General features: G+C 44.5%; 1 protein-coding gene across 1 annotated transcript; it reads left to right on the top strand.

The window, feature by feature from the left end:
* The first annotated feature begins 1,312 nt into the window (after nucleotides 1-1,312).
* INSIG1 (insulin induced gene 1) lies at nucleotides 1,313-11,359 on the top strand. Its single transcript, XM_054192403.1, has 6 exons — nucleotides 1,313-1,513; nucleotides 1,826-2,214; nucleotides 4,244-4,368; nucleotides 5,041-5,207; nucleotides 5,696-5,795; nucleotides 9,065-11,359. Exons 2-6 carry the CDS (start codon nucleotides 1,842-1,844, stop codon nucleotides 9,092-9,094), a joined length of 795 nt encoding a protein of 264 aa, XP_054048378.1. The 5' UTR covers nucleotides 1,313-1,513; nucleotides 1,826-1,841; the 3' UTR covers nucleotides 9,095-11,359.
* The last annotated feature ends 2,777 nt before the right edge of the window (nucleotides 11,360-14,136 follow it).

The following is a 14,136-nucleotide window of genomic DNA, read 5'->3' as shown; positions in this document are numbered from 1 at the left end:
ACCCACCATGGCGGGGTGGGCGAGCAGGCAAGGGCTGGGCTGCAGAGGTTGCCGCCACCTTCACCACCACCATCATCATCACCACCACCACCAGTACCTCCACCACATATACCTCCACCACCAATATCATAGAATCTTAGAATGGTTTAAGTTGGAAGATCTTAACTTAAAGATCATCTAGTTCCAATCCCCCTGCCATAGGCAGGGACACCTCCCGCTAGACCAGATTGCTCAAAGCCTCATCCAGCCTGGCCTTGAACACCTCCAGGGATGGGGCATCCACAGCTTCTCTAACATGTTCCAGTGTGTCACCATCCTCATTAGTGAAAAGTTTCTTCCTGACACCTAATCCAAATCTACCCTCTTCCAGTTTGAAGCCATTACCCCTCGTGCTATCACAACATGCCCTTGTAAAAAGTCCCTCCCCATCTTCCCAGTAGGCTCCCTTTAAGTACTGGAAGGCTGCTATAAGGCCTCCCCGGAGCCTTCTCTTCTCCAGGCTTAACAAGCCCAACTCTCTGCCTTTCTTCATAGCAGAATCTCTTCCTTAGTATCTGATCTAAATCTACCCTCTTCCAGTTTAAAACTGTTAGCCCTCGTCCTATTGCTCCACTCCCTGATAAAGACTCCCTGCCCATCTTTCCTGTAGGCCCCCTTTAAATACTGGAAGGCCGCTATAAGGTCTCCCCCAAGCTTTCTCTTCTGCAGGCTGAACAACCCCAACTCTCTCAGCCTGTCCTCACAGGAGAGGTGCTCCAGCCCCCCGATCATCTTCGTGGCCCTCCACTGGACCTGTTCCAACAGGTCCATGTCTTTCTTGTGCCAGGAAGAGTATCTCCACCACCATCACCATCTCCACCGCCACCACCATCTCCACCGCCACCACCAGTATGTTCACCACCTCCCCGGGGCGGGCTGGTGGGCGCACCTCGTCCCCGGCCTCTCCTCAGGTCTCCCCCCCGCGCCCTCAGCGGGCGGTTACGACCGTTGGCGGGAGGACGTTGAGGGCCGCCCCGCGCGCCCGCCGCGCGCTGCCGCCCCGCCCCACCATTGGCCGCGGCCGTGCCGTCCCGCCGCCGTCAGCCGCGAGACGAGGCGCGGGGGGTGGGGGGCGGGGGGGGGGAAGGCGGGTGGTGTGTCCCGCACGTCATATCAGCCGCCCGCCCGCCATTGGCTGCGCGCGCCTCACCCGACTGGACGCGGGCGCCCGGGCTGGCGCGGCGCCTCCCGCGCTCGGCGCTCGCGCCGGATCCCGCCCCGCCCCGCCGCGGCCCGGCCCCGCGGGTGAGGGGAGGAGGGAGGGGAGGGGCGGCGGAGCGGCGCGGAGAGCGGCGGCGGGGCCCCCTCGCTGCCTCCGGCCGCCGGTAGGTCGGCGGCGGGTAACGTGACACCCGCGGCTGGGGGCTTATAAACCTTAAGACGACAGCGGCGGCGGTGAAGTGGCAGGGAGGTGGCAGAGCGGTGGCGGGTCGCCCTCCCTCACGGGCCGAGGCGGCGGGCGCAGCCCCCTGAGGTGAGATGGGCGGGGAGGCCCCGGCGGGGCGGTTTGACGCCAATCCTGAGGGAAGAAGGGGTGGTCTAACGCGATCCCTGAGGGAAGAAGGGGCTGCGCGGGTCTGACGGGAGCTGCGGGCGGGGGGATCCCTGTCCGCCGCCCCCTCTCCCGGAGCCGGGGACCCCGCCGCGGACAGGCCGAGGCAGCGCTGGCAGCCGGCTGGGCTCCCGCTTTTCCCCCCGCCCGGCGGGTGCTGGAGGCGGCGGCGGTGTGATTGAGCCGCGCTGCCCCGTTGTAACGGGCCGGTTTCCCCCCACGTGTGTGTTTCAGGACGGCGGCGAAGCCGATGCCCAGGCTGGAGAGCTGCGCCTGGAGCTGCTCCTGCGCCGCCCGGGGAAGGCACAAACCCCCGCCGGGGGACGCAGCCGCCAAGGCGGGCGAGATGCTGAGCTCCTCCGTCCCCGGCCCTTCGCTGGCGGTGGCGGGTCACGGAGGACGCAGCCCCACCGGTGCCACCACCAGTGCCACCAGCGGCACCTTGAACTGGAGCCAGCACCTGGTGCAGCGGAGCGTGGTCCTCTTCGTGGTGGGCGCGTTCATGGCCCTGGTGCTGAACCTGCTGCAGATCCAGCGGAACGTGACCCTCTTCCCCGACGAGGTGATTTCCACCCTCTTCTCCTCCGCCTGGTGGGTGCCCCCGTGCTGCGGGACGGCAGCAGGTGAGTTACTGATCCCCACGCGTGATTTTTTCCCCCCCATCCTCCCGTGGGGAGGCAAGGCGGTGGGGCTGAGCGTGACCCATGCGGGTGGGAGCTCAGCACTTCCACCGCCCGCGGCGAGCGACGCCAACCCTGGCTTTTGGAAGGATGCGTGCCCACGCCAGCTTCACCCACGGGCAGCAGCCACCCACGCGTGTCCGAAGGCTTTCCCCCCCCCCCCCCTTTTTTGCACTCATTGTGGGTAAAGTGTATTTTGGACACACGCGTCCGTCCCCCCTTCCCCGTGAGCGCGGCGGCTGGGCGCGGGATTCCCCCGCGCTCCGCCCCACGTCGGGACACGAGTGGGGCCGCGACGCGGGTCTCCGCCCCCTCGCCGGCCATTGGCTGCGGGCGAACTGGTGAGTGGCGGGCGGCGCTCGCCATTGGCTGAGGGCGCGAACTGGCCACGGGCGGGGCCCAAAACACGGAAGTCACGTGCGGCGGCGCCCGGCCTGGCCCGCTTCTGTTCGCCACACGCCCCTGGTCAAGCCCCCCCCACCCCACATTAGCGCCTTCAGAGCTGTCGCGCAAAACAGCCCGAGAAACTCCCGTGGGCCTCGGTGCGGTTGGCAGAGCAGCCGGTGTTTACCCGGCGCGTTAGCATGCGTAACTCCCTCTGCTCCTTGTCAAAATAAAGCCTTGATGAAGGTTTTAAAGGGCTTTAAAAGGCCTTATATAAAAGGGGAGAAAAAAGAAAGAAGGAAAATAAAGGAGAAAAAAATAAGGAAATAAACCCACTGTAATCTTTTTTTAATTTGCATTGAAACTACTTTGAACAACTCTACCATGTTTTGTTTTGTTTTTTTTTTTAATGCAGTGATATTGTCCTGTGCTACTTGTACCTCATAGTAAGGGAATATGAATGATAAACTGTAAACTTGAATGAATGATAAGCTGTGTAGTAAAAAGATTGCCAGGGGATATGCTCTAATGAGAGGTCTTGTAGTCCTGTCACAGTTGGATAAATCTTTGGCATTAGCTGTTACTGTAAGGTAAAAGTCCTGGTAAGTGGCATCAGAATAGTGAAGCTGTTTCAGTATCAGATGATATGTTTTTCTTAGAATGGTTTGTCTTGTAGCCTTCTTGACATAGAAGCTATTCCTTTTAGGGGTTTGAGTAGGGGGGAAAAAGGTGTTAGGAAAGGAAACAAAGAAACATGGATATTACATACAGTTAAAGCAGCTTGTCTAACTCTGGAGCTGGTGACAGCATGTGGAGTTGCAAGGCTTATAAGAATGGAACTCATCTACTGTTTGTGCTAGCAACTGAGATAACAGTAGCCTTTGTTTTTCTTCTGCAACTAATTTGCAGACTGAGAATGAGAAAATGCTAGATGCGGATAAAAACTTTGTCTGGTTAATAATGTGAGTAGGTTTTTTTCCCTGACAATAAATATGACTGATGGCAGATACTTCTTTAAGTTCTGCTTCTGTTTGGTATCAAAATTCATCTAATTTGGATGGCAGCATAGGCTGATGTACAGCCCTGCAGAAGGAGAAAAAGCAGCTCTGCCAAGAAGCTTTTGAGTCCAGGCAAATATTTAATTTGGGGCCTGATTCACAATTGATGAGTTGAGTTCATAAAACTGACTGCCCTGCTCATGAGCAAAAACCACATATTCCATTCCTCACTGTAATTAAGCTTTTTGTTATGCTTTATTATCTATTGGTACAAAACGAGCATCTGATCAGGATGTCAAATGATGTACACTCATGGGAGAAAAGGAGCTTGCAGTCAGATACCTTAACATTGCAATATATATATCTACTTTAAAGGTTCAAACAGAATATTTGTGTTAGTGTTGTGTGGGGTTTTTTTGTTTTGTTTTTCTTTTCTGGAGGGAGGTAGTAATTATCTTTTCGCCAGGCTTACAGTAGCGTGATAAGCACCTCACTACTTTGTCAAGTACTTATTTGTCAAAATAATATTTAGTGATATTGAAGTAATCATTGTATAACAGTTAGTACAAGTAGTCTTACTTCTCTTGCAGCTGTTGTTGGCCTGCTGTATCCCTGCATTGACAGCCACCTTGGGGAACCACACAAATTCAAGAGAGAGTGGGCCAGCGTAATGCGATGTATAGCAGTTTTCGTTGGCATTAACCATGCAAGTGCTGTATCCTTGAACTAGTTTACATTGTTGGTTGATGTGCTTAGTCTGTTTTCATGAAACAGTTTTCCCCATTCATGTCTGGGAGAATTAAAAAGGTAAGGATGGTGCTACTGGCAGAGACATAAACTACTGTGAGACATGCAGTATTCTGCAGTAGTTAATTTAAGATAGATGACACAGTTAACGTAAAAGTAGTTGGGGGGGACATCTGGGAGGGGGAGAGGGATAGACATCATAGTATATCTGGTGCAACTGCAAGCATAGCAGTGTAAGTTGTGTTATTTTAATCTGTATGTTTTATACATCTAATATTTAACACAATTAACTAGTGGGGTACACTGAAGAGTGTTCTTTGTGTTGAATAATGATGCAGAAAACCTAAATCAGCAAGGATAGGTTACGTGAGACAAAAATCCATAAAAGTTAAATATGTTACAATACGGTATATTCTTTAGATGCTCAGTGTGACAAAAATTGATGTTGCCTTTGCACTCACGCTCCAGTCAAAGTCAGCAAGAGCTATGATTGCTCAGCAAGTCTGAAAACCAGATCCTTAACATATTGTATATATAGAGACAGAATCATGCTCACATTCAGTTTGATTCCTCCCTTATCCAGTTTCAGCAGCAGGATGTCTGCAAACTTAAAAGGATTGTCCTTAACATCTTTTTCTAGAAACTAGATTTTGCAAACAACGTCCAGCTGTCCCTGACTCTAGCAGCCTTATCATTGGGTCTTTGGTGGACATTTGACCGTTCAAGAAGTGGTCTTGGACTTGGAATTACAATAGCCTTTGTAGCAACTCTGATAACCCAGTTTCTTGTATATAATGGTGTTTATCAGTAAGTTACTCTTTTAAAATACTATTTCAACTCTCTTGTCTTAATTAAAAACGGGTTCACGTGCACTGGAAGTTAGTTATTAATGTATTTGGCATGTTCTTGTAATAAGACATTTTATTTGTCTAAGGCAGCTAATTGTCTGGTTGTTCCAAATGACCAGAATGAGAACTGGGGGTGGAGGGTGGGGAGCAGACAAATTGGGATGTGTATTGAAATGGTAACAGCTCATCAAACTGAACTTCTGCTGTCTTGGTGTATCATTAACTGTCTCTCAGGAGAGAGAATTTCTGAACCATGCTAGCTAAGACATTGGGTTTTAGAAGCTTTTCAAGTCAACAGACTTGATTTGGTCTCCCTGTTTCTCCTTCTGTGCTACTGGTTTGATTTGGTCTCTCCCTGGGCCCAGGGAGAGAATTCTGTGGCATCGTGTTAAGTGTGCTAGGTGATGATAATTACTTGTCTCTAACTTATTTCCTTTTATTTACTAGGTATACATCCCCAGATTTTCTTTACATCCGTTCTTGGCTTCCATGTATATTTTTCTCAGGAGGTGTGACTGTAGGAAACATAGGACGCCAACTGGCTATGGTAATTACTGTATAATTAGTATTTCCTTTAACAATTCAAATACCTTCCATTGTTTTTAGTCCAAGAACAAACTATGCCTTTAAGGGTATGACTCACAAATTGACAGAGATAAATATAAGGTATCTTCCCAAGAGTTGAAATGTAAGCATACAACCTGTGTTGCCAGTAGAGTGGGAATTGTCTTAGTGATTGTTTGAGGATCTTCTGTAGTTAACTTCTTCCAGCAACAGCCTAAATAAGACTGGAATCAGTACGCCACTTCTGGTGAGAATCTTAATAACTCCTTTCGAATTAACATCTAAGGAAGCTAGAAAACTGAGACGCAGATGGGCTTTCACTAACTATTCAAGCGGTAAAGCTTTTTTGTTATGTAGATGAAAGGAAAACTCCCTATATAGCATTAAATTCCACCACTTTAGAACCAAATACACTCTTTTGGGTCACTTAAGACATAGTTCAAGTATCACTCTATATATGGGATAATACAGTACAAATGACTGTCTCATTTGCGAGGTTCTTAAGTATTTCCTTATAGTGTGCTTAAGAGTAAACCTGGCTGTATGCTTGCATGTCAGTCTAAGGTTTGATTGTGAAAAGTGTTCTGACAGTGATGGATAGTAATAATTAATACTGTATTGATTTAACTTCTGTCTTCCTTGCTACATAAACCCTTTATCCTGGAAAACATCCTTCAAGTATTTCACTTAAAGGCTGCTGCGGTTTAGGTACCTTTAATTTTTACTGAAAGAGGAGCCTTTGTAGACTTGGGAGTTCCTGAAATACTAGTCTCTGAACTGTTCAGTAAGGGGGAAAGCTGCTTTTTGTGACTGAGACACGAATGAGTAAAAAGATTAGTCTAAAACTAGCTGTCTTGTCTGTAACAGGGCTTTCTGTCTCTTCTACCTAGCCTTGCTAACCCAGTGGATGGATGCTAATGTACTTCTAGAGTGGATAGTCTGAACTTGATGCTGCAGACGGACAGGCTTGCAGATGAGCTGGGGAAGAGCCATGTTGCTTGATCACCACTGGCAAACGTTAAAGATCAATTGCTTTAGTATTGATTCTCGGTTACACTAAATTAACAGTAACCTCTGGTAGAAAAGGCTGTTTAGAAAAAAAAAACAACTTGGGGTAAATTTACTCCTACTCCTGTTCTTGAGGTTTTTTCTTTCATGCTGACTTGATGCCAAGTTACGGGTTTCCTGGGACCATGGTCACAATCATAACTTCACAGTCAGTATTGGTTTGCTCTGAGGCTCTTTAAAATACAAACTCATTTATCTCCCTTAAAGTCCCAGCGGTGCATGTGTTTTTTCTTAGGACTACATGTATGGGGGGAAGAGAGGTATAATTACTTTTTTTTTAAATTTGCCACTCACATCAAGTGAAAAAGATATGTTACTGTGGTTTTACTCTAGCTTTGCTATCGCAAGCAGAGTCTCAGAGTAAAATTATAGTCGGTTTTATGCCACAGTTCTGTATTTCACACTTGGCATATGCAGCACTTCCAGTTGCTATGCTTCTTATGTTAGAAATCAGTGGAAGGTGATCTTAAAGAAGAAAGAACTAAAAGAGTTAGGCACATAGGATTATTTTTTTCCCTTTGCCGTCTTTTCACCTGGCATCTCACCTGAACGTAGTTAAAATCAGACTGTCTTCTGCCTGCAACTTGCCTGTCAATCTTGTCATCTTTCCTCCAAAGAAAAAGAAGTTGGCAAGGCAAAGCATTCTGTTCTGTTTATCTAGAATTATCTTCTCATGTGTTTTACATTACCATTACTTAGTCTGGAAAAACTTGGAGAAGCCCAACATATTCATAGGAACACTTCTGCAAGTCACTGTGAAGCATTCACTGCTGGAAATTCAAAGAAATACACTTCTAAACCAGAATGGTAGCATTCAGTCTACTAGGTTTTTCGTCTATAGAGATGACCCAAAAGCATCAGTCTATTTTGTCAGCCATTACAATTATGGCAAGAAGAAGGAATATTGCATTTTCTAAACTGAACCTGAATAAAACATTTATTTTTGTAGCTATATTTTCCTGTAGTCCCTGAGCTGTTTGGCTGCCTGTGGTAGTTGCAGATCAAACATTTTCTGGGCATGTCTAGAGCAGGAGGTGGCATCTGTGGAAAATACTCTAGTGGAGTAAAGTTGCCTTGCTTTTTCCTCGGCCCCTGCCTGGCATTTGCAGTTAGAAAAGAAATTAGAATGAGAACTGTCCCCGAGACATCTCTTCCCATCCTAAGAAATGTTAGCTGGGAGTTGATTGCTGCTTTTCAACCACTGGATTTCAAGCTCACTTGAAATTACACGCAGTAACCAAGTGCAGGGTTACCTTGAAACAAACCTGCTGTTAGCAGAGGGTTTTGCTCGTTTGTTGTTGGTTGTTTGGTGTGTTGGTTTTACTGTCAGCTTGAGGATGAAATTCAACATTTTCTTTAATAGCTTTATTTCAAAAGAAAAGGTGAAGGTGCTGCTGCCGCCATCAACTCTTGCTGCTCATTACAGCACCTAAAGTTGCTCAGTCACTGCTTGGCAGCTGGGTTGAAGGGATGGCAGCACTTCATTTTGAGTTGTAACCATCAGTTGTAACCAACATCTGGCAAACTAGGGTGGTATTCAGGACTTGGTCCTCACAAATATCTATTGTTTGCTAATGCGTGAGGCTGCAGAACTGTGAACGCATTCAGTACTTGCAAATACATTGGCATTTTCGCTGTAGAATGAGAAGAATGTATTACAAGCTTTGTTTTAAAGAAAAGGTAGTTAAATTTCTTACACTGACGTATTACAGGGCTTCATACTAGAAAAGGGGCTTAGGAGGAAATGAGTAAGTCTGTCTGACACCAGGCTTTGATTGGAAGGTAAAGTAACTTGTGCTTGAAGACAGTTTGAAAGAGGGCTGTTTTAAAAAAAAAAAAAAAAAAAAAAAACCAAACTGAATTAATGCCCATTAATTGAAGAACTGTTTACCTTCTGCTAAGAAATAAACTGGCATAGGGAGGAAAGCTAACAAAGTCTTATGAAAAGCATTGCAATTGGTAGATGGATTTATCAGATGCACTAATTGAGGCAGCACAGACCCATAGTGACTTTTCTGTCCACAGTTAAGGAGCATATCTTTGAGCTTTTATAAGAAGCTATGTCTGATAGGTCATTGTCAGCCTAAATGAAGTTACTTGACTATTTAAGCATTGAAAATATTGCATCACTGATCAGATGGCATTAAAATATAACCTGTGTTTGTTGGTTTTTTTTATCCATAGGGTATTCCAGAGAAACCACACAATGACTAAATCTTTGAAGAAGAGAGCACGGTGCCAGTGTGAAAGCAACATTACGAAGATGTGTTCCTGTTTTAAATTGAAGATTATTTAGAAAAAATAATCTTTTTATGGGCTCACTGCACAAATGACTTGTGGAAAAAAATATTAATCCACTCTTAGAATAGCCAAGTGAAATTAACTGCTTATCTCAAAATCTTACCCTGATTTACCGCATAAGCATTTGCGTATGGCTGTTCTCTGGAAGAGTTTAACACCAAGTTGCATACAACTATTCAGGCTAAGTGGCAGCTTTCCAAGTATTAGATTCCACTCTAAGTTATTGAAGCAGCTGCCATATTTTAAAGCCTTGAAACTGAAATTTAATTACAAGCTCTTGTATCAGTGCCCAAAGGAAGTAGATCGACGGTGCTTAACAATGATGAAGTATGGTTTAATAGGAATAGTATTTATCCAAATCTTTAAGAAATAGGGTTATTTAAAAATAAGAGTGATCGAAACAGATTAAAGGCATTGCGCAAATGCTTTTAGGAGTCTTATGAAGGAATCGTGCCCTTACTTGTAATGCTGCATTAAGTTTCTGTCTTTGACAGTGGAGAGGGTTGGAGGAACGAAAGGCTGGAAGTCACTTAGTTTGAAATTTCTAAATTGCTTCAGTACGATAGGTGAACACTGGCGACAATCTTGTTCTAACATGAACTTTATCAGGAAATTCTGACTGGAAACTTCATTATTTCTGAAGCTTTCAGTCAGATTTGCTAGAATCAAGTTCTGTCCCCCATTCAGTAAGAAATTCAAGTGTGTGTGTGCATAATCTTAATACTAGATGTATGCTTCAGTATCTTACTGAAGGAATTCTTTGGTATCTTAAATGTCTGGTGTCACTGAAAAAACATGCACTGCAGGCCATTGCTTGACCACTGAGTATGTGCCCCCAGTTCCTGAGATCTGCGGTTTCCTCCTAGAGGTGCCCTTGATCTTCTGTTTGAGTCAGGGTTTTTGACTGAAATAGTTGGAAACAGAAGCAGGCCTAAAATGTGATTTAAACTGTATGTGAAGAACAGCTTGTTTTCTCAGTTCAGTTTCTGAAAGAGATCACTACTTGTTTTTTCACAACCCTATAGAACTTGCAATCTGTGATTGCCTTCTTAAAAAGAAAAAAAAAGTGCTTATGTCACTACATTAAACATTTGGTGTTTCTTAATACTTAGTTCTGGTGAGCACAACATATTCATTTGATAGCTTAGACCACAGGAGACCTAAATAGCAAGTATTAGGTCTTAAAGTTGAAGTGCAATGTACAGTAAATCTGAGCCTTGTGTTCTCTTCAATATCGATCATTTCTTATGAGAGATTAAAGAGAAAAGGGTTCTGAGTTCATTTCAATGCTGCATGGAGTCAAATGGAGCAATAATTTATTTAACTAGTAAAGCTAGTTTTGTTGTATCTTTCATTGAACCCAAATTTTTAGAAATACTCCAATTTTGTGGTTATGGTGTACTTGTAAACTTTTATGGATTTGCCTTTTTGTATTATGCAATATTTTTTTGTGTTCATTTCCAATCCTACATGGCTTCAGATATAGTTAGAGGCATCAGTTAAAGACTGACCCATCAAAAAAGCTGTTGAGGCGAGGAAGCAGTGTTCTGGCTGTTTTCACTCTTCTAAGGGAATGCTATAACTGCTGCTTGTGCTTTTTTTGTAGCAGGAAAAGTTTAGCACAAAGTCCGTATTACGGAGCGGACCCCAATTCTAATCTTGCTTTGGTGTAAATCAAGAGTAATTTCATTGGTATAAGATCCTTCCTCAAATGTTAAAAGCCTAAATAATCACATTTTATAGGACTACTTGAAGAAATTAGATCCTCAGATCAGGGTTGGATCAGCTCAGCTATTTTAAGAAGCATGCTACCTGCTGGGGAGACAGTTTTGTGATCATCTTGACAGCAGTCTCAAAACATTATAAAAGTAAAGGTGACAGTGACGTCTACAGCTGTTTGATTGATAGAGAAGTATTTAAGATTTATTTGTAAAGGCTGAAACTAAATCTGTTTGTGTTAGAAATAATGCAGCCAAAAATGTAAGTCAAAAGTTCATTTTTTGCCAATACTTCTTGAGTATGTTAACCAAAGTGATTTAAGTTTGGAAGAGGCAGGAGGGGAGTGAAGAAAATTTGCACTATTCTGAATTTGAACACTTAAATTCTCATTCTTACTGATAAGTTTTCCGCGGTGTGTTTGGTTTTACACTTTTTTTACTATTAAAGTTTTAAGATCAAGTCGTGTTTGCCTTGGATTCTCTGTATTCACATTATGCAGGAATCTTTCTTGAAAAGGACAGTTGTTATGGTTGCATAACAAATATTCAGTCATGCATACTCAGTGGCTTAAAAAAAAAAAAAAATCCTAAACTGAATTTAGAGATCAGCTTTTTAGAGGGGTTTCCAGCTTGGGTCACACAGTTGAAGAAAAAGAGTCTTGCTACCTTGCCAAGAAAGCGGCGTAAGTGTGTGTTATGGTTATGTGACTTAAGGTAGAGAATCCTATTACCTTTGTCTTCCAAGGTGCTGAAATTCATAATTTGAAACAAAACATGGAGGGGGCAGGGTAAAGACGCAGATTCCTGTTGAGGCTTGGTTATCTGCCGTAGTGGTTAATAAACTCTGAAGCGTCTTAAAGAGTGCAACCAGTAAGAATGAGTAAGCACAGCTGATAGGGCTAAGCAATTCTAAAACTCTTGCATCATCTAATTTAGGGAAGATGGCATCTTGCAAATTTAGACAAAAAGTCTTCAATTTTACCACACTTAAATATTTACTTAGGGCTTCTGGAAGCTGCTATATTTGTGGTGGAAACAGCAGAATGGCTTTTTGACCAATCTTCATCTGTATCAGTACAGAGTCTGTTGGCTTAGGTGAAGAAGGCTTAATTAAGAACTTCTTAACTGTTTTAGCTTAACCTGTGCTTGCTAGCTTCAGTGCGTGACAGCTGAGGAGGTAGGTGTTAATAGCTCTAATCTGAGGATGGCCGGGATCCTCCAGGTACATCGCTTTCTCTAAAACTCTGCTCAGATTTTGCCAAAAGGAATTAAAAGCATGTATTATTGAAAAAAAAAAAAAAAAAAGGGATACAGCCTTGTCTTGGAAAACTAGGACATGATGGTCTCCCTTTGAGACAGGAAAGTGTATACAAAATTTCTAAAGGAAAAAAAACCCAAAGTTTTCCCAGCAAGAATGATGATTTGACCTGTGCGTAGTTCCTGCAGGTTATTCAGCCCTTGGCTTTAAGCATGGGGATTTGCAGGTGCTAAATTAGCCACAGGAGGGCCCATAGTCTGTTCTCTGAATGCAACAGGAGCATATTGAGATGAATAATGAAATTAAGTCTCAATTGCCTTATTGCACATCAGAGTAGCTCCAAAATTCATGAGAACAAAGCGTTACATGCTGCATTAATTGAACAAAGCATACTTTATATGAGAGATGATTGAGGGTCTTGGAAACCTGTGAGAGGTAGCTGGAAGAACCTGTGATCACCCCTAAAAGGTCAAGAAAAGGTACCTACAGGTGATGGTCATTTCCCTGGGCAATGAAGTACCACATGAGTTGCCCCATCCCTAGTTCGGAGTCTTTCCCTTGCATTTAAATCCTCCTGTTGTGCAGTGGTGACGTTCTGTCTTCATGGGCTACAGCTGGGGACAGGTGAATTATATATACAATAAAACCCTAGTCCTCGTGCCCAGCTGTGTGATAAGAAAGTCTGTAGGTTGTAATGGTGCTACTGGCCTGCTCTGGTTAACTTTCAAAGATGGGATTCAAAATATGTGTGATAATTTCTATAAATAACGTGTTACTGCCCAAAAAGTCTTAAAGGATTGGAGCTCAGATGAGTTTTACTCTACAGTAAAGTTTTTCTCCAGCTGCAAATCATGTTGTCGCTATTACAGTAAATCATGCCTGTGTATTAAGTAGTTTCAGTGCTATTGTATTGTTATATTAAATATCAGACGAGCGAGAGATAACACCAACTCGCTGTTGCCTGGGAATTAAAGCAGCAGTTACAAATTAGCATTTTTGCACAGAAATCCAACAGAGCTGCTTCATTTTCTCCCAGCTCAGTGGCCGGTCGGTGGCTCCAGCAGTGCCCTGTAGCAGCCAGGCGAGTCTCTCTCGGGGCTGGGAAGGGGAGGCCAACTCCTGTAGCTGTTACAGGGATGCTCCAAGCTCCCTCTTCCCAAAAGCAGTAGATGTTGAGTATTGTTTGTGCTGATGTTGATTATTTGTTTTTCTAACTGGTCAAAAGCAGCTGAGTAGGTCAAACAGCAAGAACTGTAATAGTCACAGAATGAATTTCAGCATTTTGCTGGGCAGGATGGAGGAGAGGAAAGTTATTTCCGCCCTTTCTCTCCACGTTCCCGACGGATAGAAAATCACACATTCCTGCATTGCAGAATCTGGCCTGAAGTCAGGGTTGAATCTGGGTTAGTGCCACCACAGCAGCTGATGTTACGGTATAAGTAAAAGCTAACTGACTTCACGGAGGTCACGTTTATTCACCCTGAACATTCTTAGCCCCCTTCAGAAAGCCTTGAGGGCTACGTACCGGCAGTATTGAGCTGAACTAGCTTCAGTTACAAATATATACGCACATATAAAAGTCCTGTTGAAGGCTGTGTATGTTTCTTACCTGCATATGAATCCTTTCCAAGGAATCTTAGAGTAAGTGCCCAACAATTCAAACAAGATAACCTGGATTCACAAGAGTCGAGGTCCCATCCAATAAGGGTCTGTGACAGAAAGGCTTGCTGAGATGTTCCTGCAGCAATGTAAGTTGTTCGTATGTGATTGTGGAGTTCTTCAAGACAGAAGGTCTGGTGGCTTTTCTGGCTGCGTTTGGAGTTGCAGTGTACTAGAGAGACACAAGAAAGCTTCAGATCAGGTGGCTTGGGCCAGCCACAGCTCGGGGAGGACTTTGTCCTGCAATGCAGAAAGGCCCATGGCCAGCTGGGAACATGCCCAGCAGTCCTTACGGCCTTTCCTACCCATCACTAATGAAC

This window comes from Rissa tridactyla, chromosome 2 (assembly GCF_028500815.1).
Source record: "Rissa tridactyla isolate bRisTri1 chromosome 2, bRisTri1.patW.cur.20221130, whole genome shotgun sequence".
NCBI classification, from domain to species: Eukaryota; Metazoa; Chordata; class Aves; order Charadriiformes; family Laridae; genus Rissa; species Rissa tridactyla.
Note: the sequence above shows the minus strand (reverse complement) of the source record. Positions and strands in the feature narration are given on the sequence as shown.